This window comes from Carassius gibelio, chromosome B2 (genome assembly GCF_023724105.1).
Source record: "Carassius gibelio isolate Cgi1373 ecotype wild population from Czech Republic chromosome B2, carGib1.2-hapl.c, whole genome shotgun sequence".
Classification (NCBI taxonomy): Eukaryota; Metazoa; Chordata; class Actinopteri; order Cypriniformes; family Cyprinidae; genus Carassius; species Carassius gibelio.
Window position 1 is genome coordinate 1,111,786 of NC_068397.1, and position 16,327 is coordinate 1,128,112.

Genomic DNA, 16,327 nt, shown 5'->3' on the forward strand with positions numbered 1-16,327 from the left:
AAATCAATATTAGAGGTGGGCATAGATTAATTTTGACTGTGATCTTGAAATTAATCTAGGTTAAAATGGCTCATTCAAATTCTGCCGAAAGCATTCAGAATATGTGTGTTACCCAAATAAAATTGACAAACAATAAGTCTTTGAGAAGGGGTTTATCAAGCTAGATGGTGCATTAGAAAAGGGGCTCATCTCCTGTTTCCAAAATGCATCACAAACTGCTTGAAAAAGTGGGCCCTGTTTGAAATTGTTTAATTTGTATGTAAGCAAAAATAAGCAAATTCAATGTTCAAGTGTTTTGAGACGCCTTTCTCTGCGTGAGTCTTGAACACCAGAGCACCGCGAGTACTGAATTTGGCTCTTTCACATCTTTTTGTTTGTTCAAACTGCGGTTTGTATTTGTTCGTTCAGGTGCAGGAGGGACTTCGAGGAGAACTTCTCAGAAGAGAGCTCAGTTCAGTGTCGCTGTCCGTGATACGCGGCTCTCTCTCTCCGCACCGAACACAACGCGCGAGTAACAGCTACTCTGTTCAGCTTTTTCGCGTCTTGTGTTTGGATGCTTTAATGTTTAAATCGACAAGCGGTAAGGCTTAACAACATGTGAAAAGATAAGCTTTCGCGACGATGCGCAGTAGTGGCCCGTCAACTGTCCTGAGCATCTTTTTAGGCTGACCTCAGCCAGTCAGTTATATAAAATATCAAGGTGAAAGTCATCAAAGCTTGCTTAGTGTAGACCCAGATCTCAACCCAACTTTGAGAATAGAATAACGCGATATTTTTTTTATCGCCCGATGAGAGTCTCACGTTAATGCAGCACGTTAACGCCGATAACGGCCCACCACTAATACATATATTAGATTTATATTTTGAAGGATCATAACTCTGAAAACTGGAGTAACAACTGATGAAAATCAGCATCACAGAATAAATTATATTTCAAAGTATATATTATATATTTAGTGAACATCTGAACATAACGAACCAAATGCACAATGACGTATCTTCTTTCATCTGTTCTGCAAAATGTAAACAAATGTATATTTCTGCAAGCGTAAAAATTGTGGAAATATCATTATTAATTGTGTCTAGGCATAGGAGGGTCATCATGTGACACACAGCAGCCACAGCATATTGGTAAATTATTATTAAGCATTATTATTAATATTATTATTATATAGTTTTTTTTTCATTTTTATTAGAAACATTCCCAGAAGCATGAACTATATAATGAAATATCTGGATTCTGGATGCGCAAATAAACACTGAAAATTAACGTGATTTGCGCATCTTCTCAGTTAACAACGGCTCTGTGTAGTAACAGCTGCTCTGTGTGAAATCATGCACCTGATGGAATTAACCGCTGATTAGAAAACCGGCTTTACTGATGAGATGCGCATTAATGATCGTCCGATCGTGATCAGAGCAACACTACTTTATTGTAAAATAGTCATATAGTAACAAATACAAAAAATGTTACATTTATAAATTAAATTATTAAAAAAAATTAATAAAAATATTGCCTAGTTTATTTTTTGTAAATCTTGCACAAATGTATTTGTTTTGTAGTTAAATCTGGTAAAATATTGGTATTTTTATTTCATCTGACCTATAATTCCTGTTAAAGCAAATTCATGGGGCGTGGTCTAGTGGTTAGAGAGTTTGACTCCTAACCCTAGGGTTGTGGGTTCGAATCCCGGGCTGGAAATACCACGACTGAGGTGTCCTTGAGCAAGACACTGAACCCCCAACTGCTCACCGGACACCGCAGCATTAATGACGTGTGTGTGTGTGTGTGTGTGTTCACTGCTGTGTGTGTGCACTTTGGATGGGTTAAATGTAGAGCACGAATTCTGAGTATGGGTAACCAGACTTGGCTCTATTTTGCGTCACCCTCCCCCCACTTATTATGAGCCGTTACCGGGGAAACTGTGATATTCCAGAGCTCCTAGAGCGCCACCTTGAGGCAGAGAACACATCTGCGTTTCCAACTAAACTTTCCTGCTGTTTATGGTCAGATCAATGCAGGGGCGTAGCAACCGGGGGGGGATGGGAGGGACACGTCCCCCGCACTTTTAGAAACAGGTGATTCTGACCCCTGCTAATTTTTTTTTTTTTTTTAGGATCCAGCGTGAATATTTCCTGTAGTGTTCTCTGATTTGTTACTTAGATTTGAGTGAAGTAACATTCAGCCAATCACAGAGCGAATCATCTCCTGGGCGCGTCTGCTATGAGCTTCAAATCTCTTGTTGCTCTTCTGAATTTTCGTTCGTTCGTTTGTTCACTTTGCTATTAGGCCGTCTGGGATAAAATGCACCCCAGAAAAAAGTAAAGGACGATTACATCCTTTTTTCAAACACACACTGTAAGTATGTTACAGTATGTCGCGATGACACGAATCGAGCGATAAAGTTTTCATGTTATGATTTAACCTATTGAACCCGTATGGACCTCGTCACGTCGCGCCGGATTCAGTGTGTTAAATGCTCTCCTAATTGTCACTTTGGATAAAAGCGTCTGCTAAATAAGACGTAACAATATTGGTTTCTGCTGTCTTTTGTTTGTCTACGTGCTGCTCCCGGAGTAAAATTATAATTTCACAATAAATCATATTTGTTTTGCAACGAATATCTTAAAATACTTTATCAAATTTTATTCTTTTAATTCATAACTGTTACTTTATGTCCTAACTAGTCTGTAGGAAAGGCAGGCTGTGACGTCACTGGCGGAGAGAGGGGGCAGTTGCTCAACCTCTCCAGAATGTGTACAGGTGAGATTTGTATAAAAAAAAGCAGATTGACTATCTTAAACTGCAGTAGGGAACTTTTGACGCTCTAGCGGTTAATAAACAGAACTGCTTGCGTCTTGCGGAAGAACATCGTAGCCGGATCTACTTCTCTCTGTTTATGTCTATGAAGAATCACAAAGTTACTGGGTTACTCCGCCGCGGTACCCCCGAAGCAATCTAAAATAGTCCGAATATAAACACTTATTATAGGTGCACCCTAGTGATTCAGGACAAGCCAAAAACACGGTTTGGAAAATGGATTCATGGTGTACTCGCTTATTATATACATTTTTCTACATTTTGAACACAAACAAAGTTACGGACCGCAGCTCTGATTGGTTGTTTTTTACCGGGAGTGATGTATTTCTGCAAATGGCAATAGGACACTGGGAGGAGCCAGAGGAGCTTGATTTATTCACAGATTATCTGTCTCTTATTTTTCATAAAATGTATGTTGTATAAAATTACTGTAGATGTAACTGTTAAAAAAAAAAAGTTATTGTTCAAATGTAGTGCAACTGAAATATTGTAAATATCATAAAATATCTTTATTTCATAAAAAAATATATATATATTATAGATGGTCTCCCACTGGTCTCAAAGTCCTGCAGTATTTTTAAATTTCGAGTATGATTTAACAAAAATAGGTTCCTGTAAGCTATCATGTCATGTTCCCAAATTTGAAAAAGTAAAATGCCAATTGGTATTCTATTTAGAATTTATTATGAACATCAGCTTTGGGTCAAATCACCATACAGCTGTCCCCCCCACTTTTAAAATGGCTGCTACGCCCCTGGATCAATGCAAATATCAAATCATGTTATTAAGGAGCAATCACATGAGAGTTGTAAATGAGAAAGAAGTTAATGTGCCTTCCAAAAATCAAAACTATTAAGACAATATTTATACTTTTTAAGTTGACATAATAATTTATATGCCTGATTTATCCACATTCATAAAAATGGACTAAAAGCTTAAATGCTGTTGTTTAAGATTTTTGTTTTTGTAGAAACCTGTATCTGAACTGTAAATCATGTAATTTTATAGCTCAATACTGTATGTTACCATAGACATATTCTAACTCATATTCCTTTCTTCATATTTCTTGATATTTGTGTATTACAGATATTTTAGACTGACTTCTGGGATACTAAAATCTCAAGAGTACCTGCCCGAAGGACTACTAGGGATTTTAAATTTTGTGAGCCTTGGTTTGATTTCTACAATAATAGTGATAAAACTGACCTGAATTTCATTGTCTGGTTGCGCATATATCGCATTATTCATTCCTGCACTTTTTGACTTTAAAATAATAAGTGGAAAGTGCTGCAAAACCATTATTCAGTATAGTGTGTAGGTTAGAAGAGTTAATTAATCCACACAAAGCATCAGATGAAAACAGCGTGAGTGATTGAGCCGCATCACGTCCTCTCTCTCTGACCTTCTCTTCACATCTAGAGCTCTAATTTTTGTTAATTGTTTCTTTTAGGTCTGATGGAAGCGGAAGATGAAAGCGAAGGAGAGAGTGATGTCGAACAAGAAAGTGACACTGAAGAGGAAAGCGAAGAGCTGCATGAAAAATCTTCTAAAAAGAAGGCGTCACAAAAAAGAAATGGAGCTAGGAAGTCGTGCACCTGCCATCAGTGTGGAAAGAGTTTCACATGTAAGGGAAGCCTGAAGGATCACATGAGGATTCACACTGGAGAGAGACCTTTCACGTGCAAGTACTGTGGAATGGGCTTTAAACAAAGAGCAAGCCTTACAGAACACATAAGAATCCACACTGGAGAGAAGCCGTTCAAGTGCACGCAGTGTGAGAGGAGTTTTCGTCAAAAAGGAAGTCTTACAGGGCACTTGAAATTGCACGCTCAAGAGAAGCCTTTTGCATGCCAGCAGTGCGGGAAAACTTTTGCAGTCAGAGGAAACCTAAATCTTCACTTAACAACTCACTCTGATCAGAAGCCGTTCATCTGTCCTCAGTGTGGGAAAGGTTTTAAAAATGCAGCACACCTGAAAACACACGAGACTTCCCACAGTCAAGTGAAGCCGTTTCACTGCCCTCCATGCGGGAGGAGTTACAATACAATGACCGAACTTAGAAGACATCTAAAGTCCTTCATACATAATAAATACCTGCCCCTAGAGAAGTTCATGCTCCAGAGTGGCTCCCAGGGGCAGATCGGCCATCTAGCAAATAATGCTCCCCGGCCTGGTCCCGAGACGGGCCGACCGGACCCTTCAGGCAAAATCAATCACGTCCTCAGAGAGAGTGCAACACCAGCTAATTTTCAGTAAAAACTAGATAGTGTTTTTTTTTTTTTTTTTTTTTTTTTGACAGTAGTCTACATTGTATTGAAATAAAAAAAAAAGCTTAGCAAAGAACCCCAGTATATTTTAAAATGTAATTGCTTCATGATAATTGGTTACAAGTTTTAATGAGCCTGTTACTGAATTACATGACTGAAATATCAGCAGATAAAGTGGGATTCGGGGGAAACGTATAGGCTAAAAACCCATAACCTTATAGGAGGGACCTGTGCATGCAACACACACACACACACACACACAGTGTGAGATCACACTCAGACACAGACTTTACATCTCACACACTCAAATGCACATGCAGCGCATACTAGCGACACTTCAGAATATTTTAATTCACAATTAATTGTATATCAAAAAGGATTTGCTGGTACTATTTATAGTTTTTTGCTATATATTCCATTCCATTTTGTACTGTTATTAGTTGTTTTTCTATTCAGGTGTATTCCAATGTTCAGAGCAGTCTAAGAAAATATTTAGCTGTGCGTCCTGTACTGTGTTCATTGTTGCTGGAGTCAGTAGAGCCAGAGAGCCCTGGTCTTCCTGTAGCAGTGCTGTGAGGAAGGATGATACGGTCGGCCTAGCGGAGACACAGGAGTGTGGAAGAGGTAGGAAAACAACAGACAGAATGACAACAGAGAACAACATACTGTAGAGAATGATAGTAACAGCAGACAAATGGCATAAATAGACTGCACACAGACTGTACAGCATCCTCAGATTTTTTTTCTTGTGTACAAATGTAAGTAGTGATTGTGTGTGTCCGTGGGTGGGGTTGTGTGGGAGTTGGTGAGGCTGAAGTGCCAGGGCTGAATTTTTGTCCCAGTCCACCCTGATGGCTCCTCAGCTCATGGTTTTCCCTCAGGAATGAATGTGTTTTTCACTAGGACACACTTCTTGCAGTGAAGATCCTGCTGTTTTAGTGAATTCATGAATTAAACGAGAAAATAAAACATGTCTATAACTGTAAACAGATGCTTTACCATTCAGAGGTAACTACACTTTTAAATGAATAAAATTAACTGTGTATGATACCATTCAAAACAAGGTCTGTCTCTTATTTCTTCACCTTTAAGGTATCATATTGATCCCAAGTACAGTATGGAGTACCACAAGGCTCAGTACTAGGACATTCGCTGACTTGCTCTGTGCATTGGCATAAAAAGTTAATGATGCGATGCATCGGATACCACTTTCCATTTATTTAGTGATGCATTATTTCTAACATATTTGCATCAGTAATAAAACGTGTTCATATAATTACTAGTGGATGCACTATACTTCTATTATTTAGAAAGTGACCAATAATCTGTGTCCAATTTTTTGTGTAGATTTCTCCTCTAAACTGTTTCTCAAGCGCGTTCTCTGTGACGAATCACAACACTGCAGGGACCAAAGAAAACACAGCGATTAAAGTCCAGACCTGACTTGGAATAACCTAACAAATCAATCAGGGCTAAAGCATTTCCATGAACGGTAAATAATTCAAACTATCTGACACTAATTTGTGCAGGTTTATTTTTAAGCAGCTCAGAATGTCGATCATGGATCAGATCAATCCACCGTTGCAAACATCAAATATATCTGTGCTGTTTTAATGCATCTGAGACATGGGTTTTCCTCGGTTTATAACTCACATCTGATGGTAAATGTAAGAAAGACAAGCAAACATATCCATTTTGCTGTCAGGAGTGAACGAGGCTGACACAAGTGAAAGAGCACTAAACTGATAGAGCGTAATCGAATAAGAGTGCAATAAGTAAGGGATAATGTACATCCAACTGGTTGCTATCTCAGAATAAACCCCGACAGGGTGATCTGGACCCCGACGCCGAGCGAATTTACATGGATAAAAATATTTGTTTTTACCATACATGTTGTAATTAATGCTGAAGTCTTCCATTGTAAGTGTTTTCAGTCACAAGATGGTGCCAGACACTCAGCGATAGCAGAGGGACTCGTTGGGGCATATAAGCGGTACCCATCAATGAGTGGTGTGTTATTCAGTTTGGCAGTTGTTATTTGGGAATAACGTACCGTTGGATGGCGTGATTTACACTTACATATAAGTGCATTTTTATGATAGCAGTAACCATAAGTGGACTATTCTAACAGGTTAATCAAATGTAAGATTAATTACTAATCTTAAATGAGTTAATGTGTGCTTCTTACAGCTGTTAAAAGATATAGTCATTTTCTTTTTCTTTTCATTTTAATCTAGTGATTTTAACTTTTAATTTAGTTATTTTAATGCTTTAAAGAGCAATTTTAGATTAGATTAGAAATCTTTTTTTGTACACACATTTGGAAATTCATCTTTGGCCCCACAAAGACATGTAAGACACAAATACACCTGACTTCACAGTCCAACACAGAACATACCGTACAAGAACGTCTAGCCCACTTTTGCACTTTTGGTAGCTGGTTGAATGAAAAGGAAATATCTTTTTGGAATTTCTGTGGTTTAATGTGATTTTGTTGATCATGATGAAAATGTATTTTATTGCTGTAATTAACATATAGCATTAACAAGATGACCAGTTCAATTCATTTTGATAACTGACTGAATGTATTTTTAGTCCAGTGCCTGTATAAAGTTCAGTATTTACCAAGTTCAGACCCTGTTCTTCTGAACAATGTCTTGAACGACCCATTTTCCTCAGGCTTTCAGATGCATGTTCAACAAGTGCTGGCTTCATCCTAAAACCTGATTCCACCTGATTCTCACAAAATTGATGACCTCAGTGATTAAATGCCAAACTGCTATTTTTGTGAACACACCCCTTTCAACTAATTGGCTAATCGCACAGCCTTAAGAAGATTCATATCATGAAAGCTGAGTCTTGTTTCCTCAGAATCTACTGGTATTAGTAACTTAATGATAACATAAAAAATATGCTACAAACCCTGTATTATTCTGGTTACATTATTCTGCTATTATTTTGAACAATACTGTACATCTGAAGACGTATAACATAACTGGATAATTAATGTGTACCTTTCATTCTGTTATTTCTCAGATGATGCATCACTACTTCACCAATATATTGTGTACCTCAGAGGTGTGGACCTATCCCCGAACTAGTGACTGGTGGGAGAACACTGCTCAGAGATTCACAGATGAGCTGTGGCAGGAGGACTTCAGAGTTTCCAGAGAAACATTCAAATACATTTGTACAACTCTGAAGCCTGCACTACAACGATAAGACACCACTGTCTGGGATGGCAGATTATTTTGAGGAGAGGTTTGGAATCTCACAGTGTGTGGGTGCTACTGATGTTCCTCACATCCCTATTGTGAAACCTCCACAATACCAATCTGGTTTTCAAAACAGAAAAGGCTGGCACTCCATCATTTTACAAGCAGTTGTTCTGGGACCTGAATGTTGGACAAGCAGGAAGGGAACATATTTGCATTTGACCAAACCCAAAAAAGGTGCCCATCAGAGAGCCATTTAAGTAATGTGCCCATCTTAACAACATAATCGTCCACATCAGTATCTGCCTGATAGTGTAAGTGATTCTATTTGAATAGCACCTTTTTTTTGTGAAGCAGGTAATTAACGGTTTGAAAATCTCAGACACAATGTTACACTTTTAGATTTTTAAGCACTCACTTTTACGTTTATCCTTTTGGCATTTGCTTGTTATTAAAATAAAAAGCTATGTGTTTTGACATGAGTAAGTGCACTGTTATGTATTAAAACAAATTAATGACTACATTCAACAATGCAAATGTATAACTTTATTTATATATGAAATTTCTATCAGCGAACACATACAAAGCTGCTTTGAAAATGTGCATACACAACAAACAGCTGTTTGTGCAATATAGTATTTAGATAAAAAATAATAAAAAAATAAGAATTAATAAGAATAAGAAGTAATAAGAAAAAGTTTGCTTTAAAGAACAGAAAAAAGCTGCAGTGTTCATATACTTTCTTTGGAGAGCTGCTGCCAAATGTGCAAAGACCGAAGCAAAAGCATCTGCTTCCTTCTCTCTTCTCTCTTCTCTCTTCTCGTCTGAGTTGTGCCTCATAATCCAGCTCTTCTCATCATATCTTTGTTCATTTCTTCTCTTCTTAACTCCCGCTCTTCTCCAGCTGTTGCTGTGTTATGTCACGCATACACTGCACAAATTCCCTTGATGCAAAATAGAAATAAAAGTACATGAACAGTAAGCTCCACATCTAGGATGGTTTGAGCGATTCAGCAGGTACATGACACTGTAAATTACCTGTTCAGGTCCCTTGTAGAATGCGATGTGATCCCCCTCTGATTACTGTAATGTTTTGGGAACCACCGTGACTCTCTAAAATAAACATACATTTAGCTGTATTTACTTACTGGTAAGAAAACACAAATATGCAATCACTTTTTGATGGAATCTGTTTATAGTAGCATACCAGGAGTAGATGTTAGCAGTGGAGGTGAAGATGGTCCCTGCTCAACTTCAGACTCCAAGAAATCACTCACACACATACACACATAAATAAATAAAAAAAATACATGAGTACACATGGTTGTCAGTAACTAGCATATTTTATCTGTTTGGCATGTTACGTTGGGTTGCAAGGTGAATTCCCTCCCCGACTACAGTAGCTGCCATGGTATCCAGAGTGATCTCTCCACTAACACAGGGATGGTGACCCTGCAAACCGTCCTTAATGTCGAACCATGGAAAGGACCTTCTCTGAGCACCACTTTGTCTATTGTGTGTTTTTATGACTTTATACTGTGCCCGTAATTTCTTTAATTTCTCTCGAACTTGCATCGTAGTGCACTGGATGCTTAAATTTGCGAGTACAGCAACAATGTATTTAATTATGTCTTAATTCCTGCAGATGCCGTCAAACTGGCGTTTTACATTGTCCACAGCCCAGATGCTAAGAAGAGCCCTGGTAACTTCCACAGAGCATTACTGGCAATTCTCCATTTTAAGTTTAGTTGGAATTCTTTACTCTTACCTGACTACTCGCCTACCGGAGAAAACTCCGCCTTTCACTTTGACCACGCCTCTATCTCCAGTTGGCCTGCTTTCGCCCAAGGTATTCAGTGGGCCAAAAAACCCGGGCCATTGGCCTCAAGGAAGCCCCGACAAAGCATGATCAAGCTCCGGAAGTGACAGTGGAAACACGACTGGCCCTGGCACACACTGGCACGCAAAAGCACGCCCGCTTTTAGCCCGACAGTGGAAACGAGGCTAATTATAGTTGGCAGACATGAAGGTTGCCCTTCCATAGTACTGACAAGGTACCCTGTACAGAGACTCTTTGAGGACAGTAAGCTAAGAAGTCCATGATCCATAACACAAGGTGCCTATTGGTATCCAGTTTCAATAGCCAATCTAATAAAATATCAGTGCCGACAATATTAAAAGCTGAACTAAAATCAGTAAATACAATTCTAGCAAAAGTGCCAGGATGCTGAATGTGCTCGCTAATCACATGCAGCTGAGTTAATGTAGCATCGTCAGTGCCTCTATGTGCCTCATATGCTTATATCTTTGTGTCCTCTGGTGTTAGAGATGTGTTAGGGCATTTAGTGTCACGATCATTAGCTGGAGGGCACTTCACTCAGGACCATTCCACCCATCAACCACCAGGTGTCACCATATCCTCACTTGGACACTATCACCTCTTACTAGGACTTAACTAGATTTAAAATTGTTTTAACAACACTTAAATACATACCCTGACCATTTTTGACTCTTTTCTGTAAAAAAAAGAAAAATAATTGTCATCACATTGTTACATGTTTTTCTTGAAATGAGTTGTGTATTTAAAAACTTTAATAAAAACTTTCCTTATCCCATTTAATAATCTTACCACGTTTCACATTTTAAAGTTTAAAGCACATAGTTTTTGGACAGTTTTCAGTGGCCCACACAAAAAAAAAAGACACATTCCCAAATTCGTTCAGATCACTGGGGTGGATAAACAGATGGTCTCTTAGACGGGTGGGGGCTGTACAGGAACAGATGTCCAGCAGGGTGGAGGGAGGGTGGAAGTTTTATGACCCTCATCAATCAAAACAAGGTGCCCAGTACTCTCTATCTCACCTCCAAAACTCACTCAACAAAACACTTCATATATGTCTCAAAATAAGCTGATTTCACTATAATACTGCCAACAATTCAACAATTCAGAAAACATTTATTTCATTGATAACACACTGATAAAAAAAAAAAAGAAAAAAAAAAGACTATATACTTTGGAATTTGAATGAATTGTCATTAAGTTGTTCATTATAGGATAAGATTAACATCTCTTCATTTTACAGTATATTTCAGCACTAAGATTGAATGAGATACCAAAAATAAAAACCCTTTAACTAAAAAATTAACTAGCATATTTACAGGAGTCTTTTGTGTGGAGTCTGATGACCTTTTCCTCTGGGTTTATCCCACAGTCCAGAGGCTTACAGGACAGGTGAACTGGAGACTGTAAGTGAGTGTGAACATGAGGTTTTATGACAGACTGACCATCTGTCCATGCTGCTTGACCCGAGCCTCCCCATGAGGACATGCGCTTTGGAAAGGTTTGGAACAGACGGATGGAGGTACTGTGCGGCGTCTAGTCTTCAATGTGTCTTTGTTTTCCTCATTCTGAAGGCATCCTTCCCAGTTCTTTACAGTTTTTCTCAAATGCTTCAACATGTGTACACTCGGAAATCACATTATCAAAACTGTTCACACTGGGGTGAAACTGAAGGTTAATGGCCAAAATGCCTGAAGTATAAACTACACCTTCATTTGCAGTATTTTCTAACCTGATATAAATGATCTGTAGGTGTATACAAGACCGGGTTAGGTTGGTATTGTATGGGCTGATAGTTGGTACGTGGCACAGGACACCATCATTAGAGAAGGCAGCACACAGGTGATATTAGCACCCTTCTGCCCAGTGATGTTCCTCTTCACTGAAACCAGCTTCATCCACATAAATGCATTTGTGATGTGCCCCCTCAGCTTCAAGCTCCATTATTCTTTAAGAAAAATCCAATTTATAGAGTCCAGTCGCATGTAACTGCATGGTAACACAAGGTATCAGAATAAGAGGAATCTGGCCTCCTTTACGCTGTCAGAGCTTCTTAGGAATAGAACTGTGTACAGCTGCTTTATTCTGACAGCATCTCATTTACGGACTCCATCGATAGTTGCCGCACAGTTTATATGACTGCTGCCTGGATTTCACACAGAAACACTGATTGCATGGTTTGGCTCCTGTTCAACACTAAAGATCTTTCCTCGGACACCAGTGTGTGGATTCTTTAAAGCAAAAGACATTATGACGGTCACATCAATGAGATTGATTGGTGCAAAACTGCAACAGAAAAAGATTTTTCTTTCTTTCAGATTTACAGGATCCCTGCGTAGTTCAAAGTCACATATCATTCTTTAAAGATGGTGTGGTATGTTTGGACTGAAGACGAGACGGAGTTCCTTATTGAGTTTATAAAAGAGTAAAGAGTTACAGAATACTGGATTCTAAACTACGAGGAAGTTCCACACTTTATCAAGACCTTGAAGCAGATATGGCAGAAATAATCTGTGTCAAATATTATTCTCCAAATAGAAAGCTCTCAGAAATATCTTTCAGGAAAAGAGTTAATTCTGTTCAAGTGGTGCTGGTGGGAAAGGGAAAATATTCCCAAACTCCAGAATTTGTTGTAATTTCATAATAGCATTTTATTGACATTGGATAATATTTGTGCGAGTCTGTAAAATAAACCAAGAGACTGTTTTCTCAAGAGCTGCTTTATAGATGAATTAAACTCATTCATAACTTCAGTTATTTTCAGCTGAATAATGTTTACTGCTGTCTTTCTAGAGCTGCATCACAGCTGAAGTGAATTCTGTTTGAATCACTGAATTAATATTCTCTTGTGTATCTACATGCAGCTGCTTTGAAACAATCTGCAGTATACAAATAAAAGCTACCTGACTTTCATATGAAGGTTTGTAGAAATGTAGCGCTGCATCAGTGTCTCATCAACGGATGCTCTGCAGTGAATGGGTGCCGTCAGAATGAGATTCTGATAAAAACATCACAATAATCTACAGCACTCCAGTCCATCAGTGAACATCTGGAGAAGACAAAAGATGAGTGTTCATAAGAAACAGATCCATGAAGACCAATAAACTCTCACAGTGATGTCACCTGCAGATTTAATGTGATCAGATTTGGAGATTTGAGGCAGGGGGAAATCTGAAATCAGCATTATCCTTGAGTTTTGATCTTAACATATTTCATAGAGTGTGAATGGTGTGCGACGCTCTGTAGTCTTGTGTTCCATCCAGCATTATGGGTGATACTGACAGACTAAACTAATACACAGTGATGTCAGGATCCCAGTAGAAGAGCTGTGTCTTACATGTGTTACATGTTCAGTGTATGTTTTCTGAGTTTGTATGCATATTGTTTGGCTCACGCTAGTTACAGTTACTTACATTATAGGTGTAGCAATATATGTAATCGATTAATACTGTGAAACAGTTTTGTATTTCGGTTCACTTAAAGTCTGTAGAATATGAAGCATGCATACATTTGGAGCATTTATTACATGGCAGGATAAAACATACTAGACCAGGGATCCTCAGATCTGGCCCACGAGATCCACTTTCCTGCAGAGTTTAGCTCTAACCCTAATCAAACAGACCTGAGCATGCTATCAGTGTCTTCAGGATCATTAGTTTGAGTGTGTGTGTCTGGCGTGTGTGAGCATTCTGGGAGATGGAGTCCGGCGGCCATGTTTGAAGTCTGAGGTGTATGCTGGGAATTGTAGTTTGCTGATCTGACAGTCCGTATGGTTTGAAATAGGTGATCTGGAAATTATCATAAGTTAAAAACAAATTAACTATCAGCTGCAAGTATAGTTTGTAAATTCAACATCTTTGTAAAAAATAAAATAAAATACTGATTAATCATTCAGACTAAATTTTATTTAACAATAGTATTTTATGCATATGCTAAAACAGACCTGACAATCAATCAATCAATCAATCAATCAGTCAGCTGTTTGTCAATAAACGTGAGGCACATCTGAACTTGTTCATGGAGTCTGATTTATTTCTTACAGTATTAGAGGAAACTGGTAAGACAGAAGCATCCGATCTGAACAAAGACTGTGATCTGTGAGCCGAATCAGCCATTGTGTTATCTCCTCAAACAGCATCAGGAATTAGTTGTGTGTTTTCTTGAAATCAAACCCTTGTGAATACTATTCAAAATGAGGGGTTCTTTATTTTATTAAGTCAGTCAGTCTCATGTGCTATCTGAATATCCATCATGAGATAATGAACCCATGCTTCTGGAGTATTGCTGTGTGTGTGTGCTGTGTTTAACAGTCTGCTACATGACACAGAGGACTATTATACCTCTGCATGTCTTCATCTGATCGAGCGTAGCCAGTATTTTAACCATTGTTTGCTCATGCCTAGACTTTTGGAGATTTATCATACACTAGGTAAGCAGGGAATTGTAAAAACATGTTTAATATTTGATAAGTTGGTGAATGTCTCGTCCAGAGATGCATCTCCTGCAGTGGAAGAACCTGCTGTTAGAAAGCTTCAGATCAGGTCTGGCTTGTTTCACAGCTTACCCTCGTGTGTCAAACTAGCGTTACGATACTGTTCACATTTCGACATTTAAACAGGGTAATGTGCTATTAAGCATTTATATTTGTAATAATGCATAAAATAAATCCAATAAGGTCTCAGTTGAAGCTAAATGATAAAACAAACCTAAGAATGTTGTAGTTCATCTGTGGCAACCTGTGAAACTGTGCGTGTGTGTGTGTGTGTGTGTGTGTGTTTGTGAGAGTGTATGTGTGTGTGACAGAGAGTGTGTGTGTGTGTGTGTGTGTGTGTTTGTGAGAGTGTATGTGTGTGTGAGAGAGAGTGTGTGTGTTTGTGAGACTGTATGTGTGTGTGACAGAGAGTGTGTCTGTATGTGTGTGTGTGTCTGTGTGTGTGTGTTTGTGAGAGTGTATGTGTGTGTGAGAGAGAGTGTGTGTGTTTGTGAGACTGTATGTGTGTGTGACAGAGAGTGTGTCTGTGTGTGTGTGTCTGTGTGTGTGTTTGTGAGAGTGTATGTGTGTGTGACAGAGAGTGTGTCTGTATGTGTGTGTGTGTCTGTGTGTGTGTGTTTGTGAGAGTGTATGTGTGTGTGACAGAGAGTGTGTCTGTGTGTGTGTTTGTGAGAGTGTATGTGTGTGTGACAGAGAGTGTGTCTGTGTGTGTGTGTGTGTGTTTGTGAGAGTGTATGTGTGTGTGACAGAGAGTGTGTCTGTGTGTGTGTGTGTGTGTTTGTGAGAGTGTATGTGTGTGTGAGAGAGAGTGTGTCTGTGTGTGTGTGTGTGTGTTTGTGAGAGTGTATGTGTGTGTGAGAGAGAGTGTGTGTGTGTGTGTGTGTGTGTGTTTGTGAGAGTGTATGTGTGTGTGACAGAGAGTGTGTGTGTGTGTGTGTGTGTGTGTTTGTGAGAGTGTATGTGTGTGTGACAGAGAGTGTGTGTGTGTGTGTGTGTGTGTGTGTTTGTGAGAGTGTATGTGTGTGTGACAGAGAGTGTGTCTGTATGTGTGTGTGTGTCTGTGTGTGTGTGTTTGTGAGAGTGTATGTGTGTGTGACAGAGAGTGTGTCTGTGTGTGTGTGTGTGTGTTTGTGAGAGTGTATGTGTGTGTGACAGAGAGTGTGTATGTGTGTGTGTGTGTGTGTTTGTGAGAGTGTATGTGTGTGTGACAGAGAGTGTGTCTGTGTGTGTGTGTTTGTGAGAGTGTATGTGTGTGTGACAGAGAGTGTGTCTGTGTGTGTGTGTGTTTGTGAGACTGTATGTGTGTGTGACAGAGAGTGTGTCTGTGTGTGTGTGTGTTTGTGAGAGTGTATGTGTGTGTGACAGAGAGTGTGTCTGTGTGTGTGTGTGTGTTTGTGAGAGTGTATGTGTGTGTGACAGAGAGTGTGTCTGTGTGTGTGTGTGTTTGTGAGAGTGTATGTGTGTGTGAGAGAGAGTGTGTGTGTGTGTGTGTGTGTGTCTGTGTGTGTGTGTTTGTGAGAGTGTATGTGTGTGTGACAGAGAGTGTGTCTGTGTGTGTGTGTGTTTGTGAGAGTGTATGTGTGTGTGACAGAGAGTGTGTCTGTGTGTGTGTGTGTTTGTGAGAGTGTATGTGTGTGTGAGAGAGAGTGTGTGTGTGTGTGTGTGTGTGTGTGTCTGTGTGTGTGTGTTTGT

The 16,327-nt window shown here is 39.1% G+C and overlaps 1 protein-coding gene across 2 annotated transcripts in view; it reads left to right on the top strand.

Moving 5' to 3' along the window:
- LOC127950461 (gastrula zinc finger protein XlCGF7.1) overlaps positions 1-6,151 on the top strand; it is a 49,636-nt gene extending 43,485 nt beyond the window's left edge. For both annotated transcript variants that reach the window (XM_052547544.1, XM_052547543.1), the window contains exon 2: positions 4,272-6,151. In XM_052547544.1, the coding sequence (XP_052403504.1) occupies positions 4,272-5,077 (806 nt within the window). In that variant the 3' untranslated portion in view covers positions 5,078-6,151. The remainder of the gene's footprint in view (positions 1-4,271) is intronic.
- Positions 6,152-16,327: the final 10,176 nt, after the last annotated feature.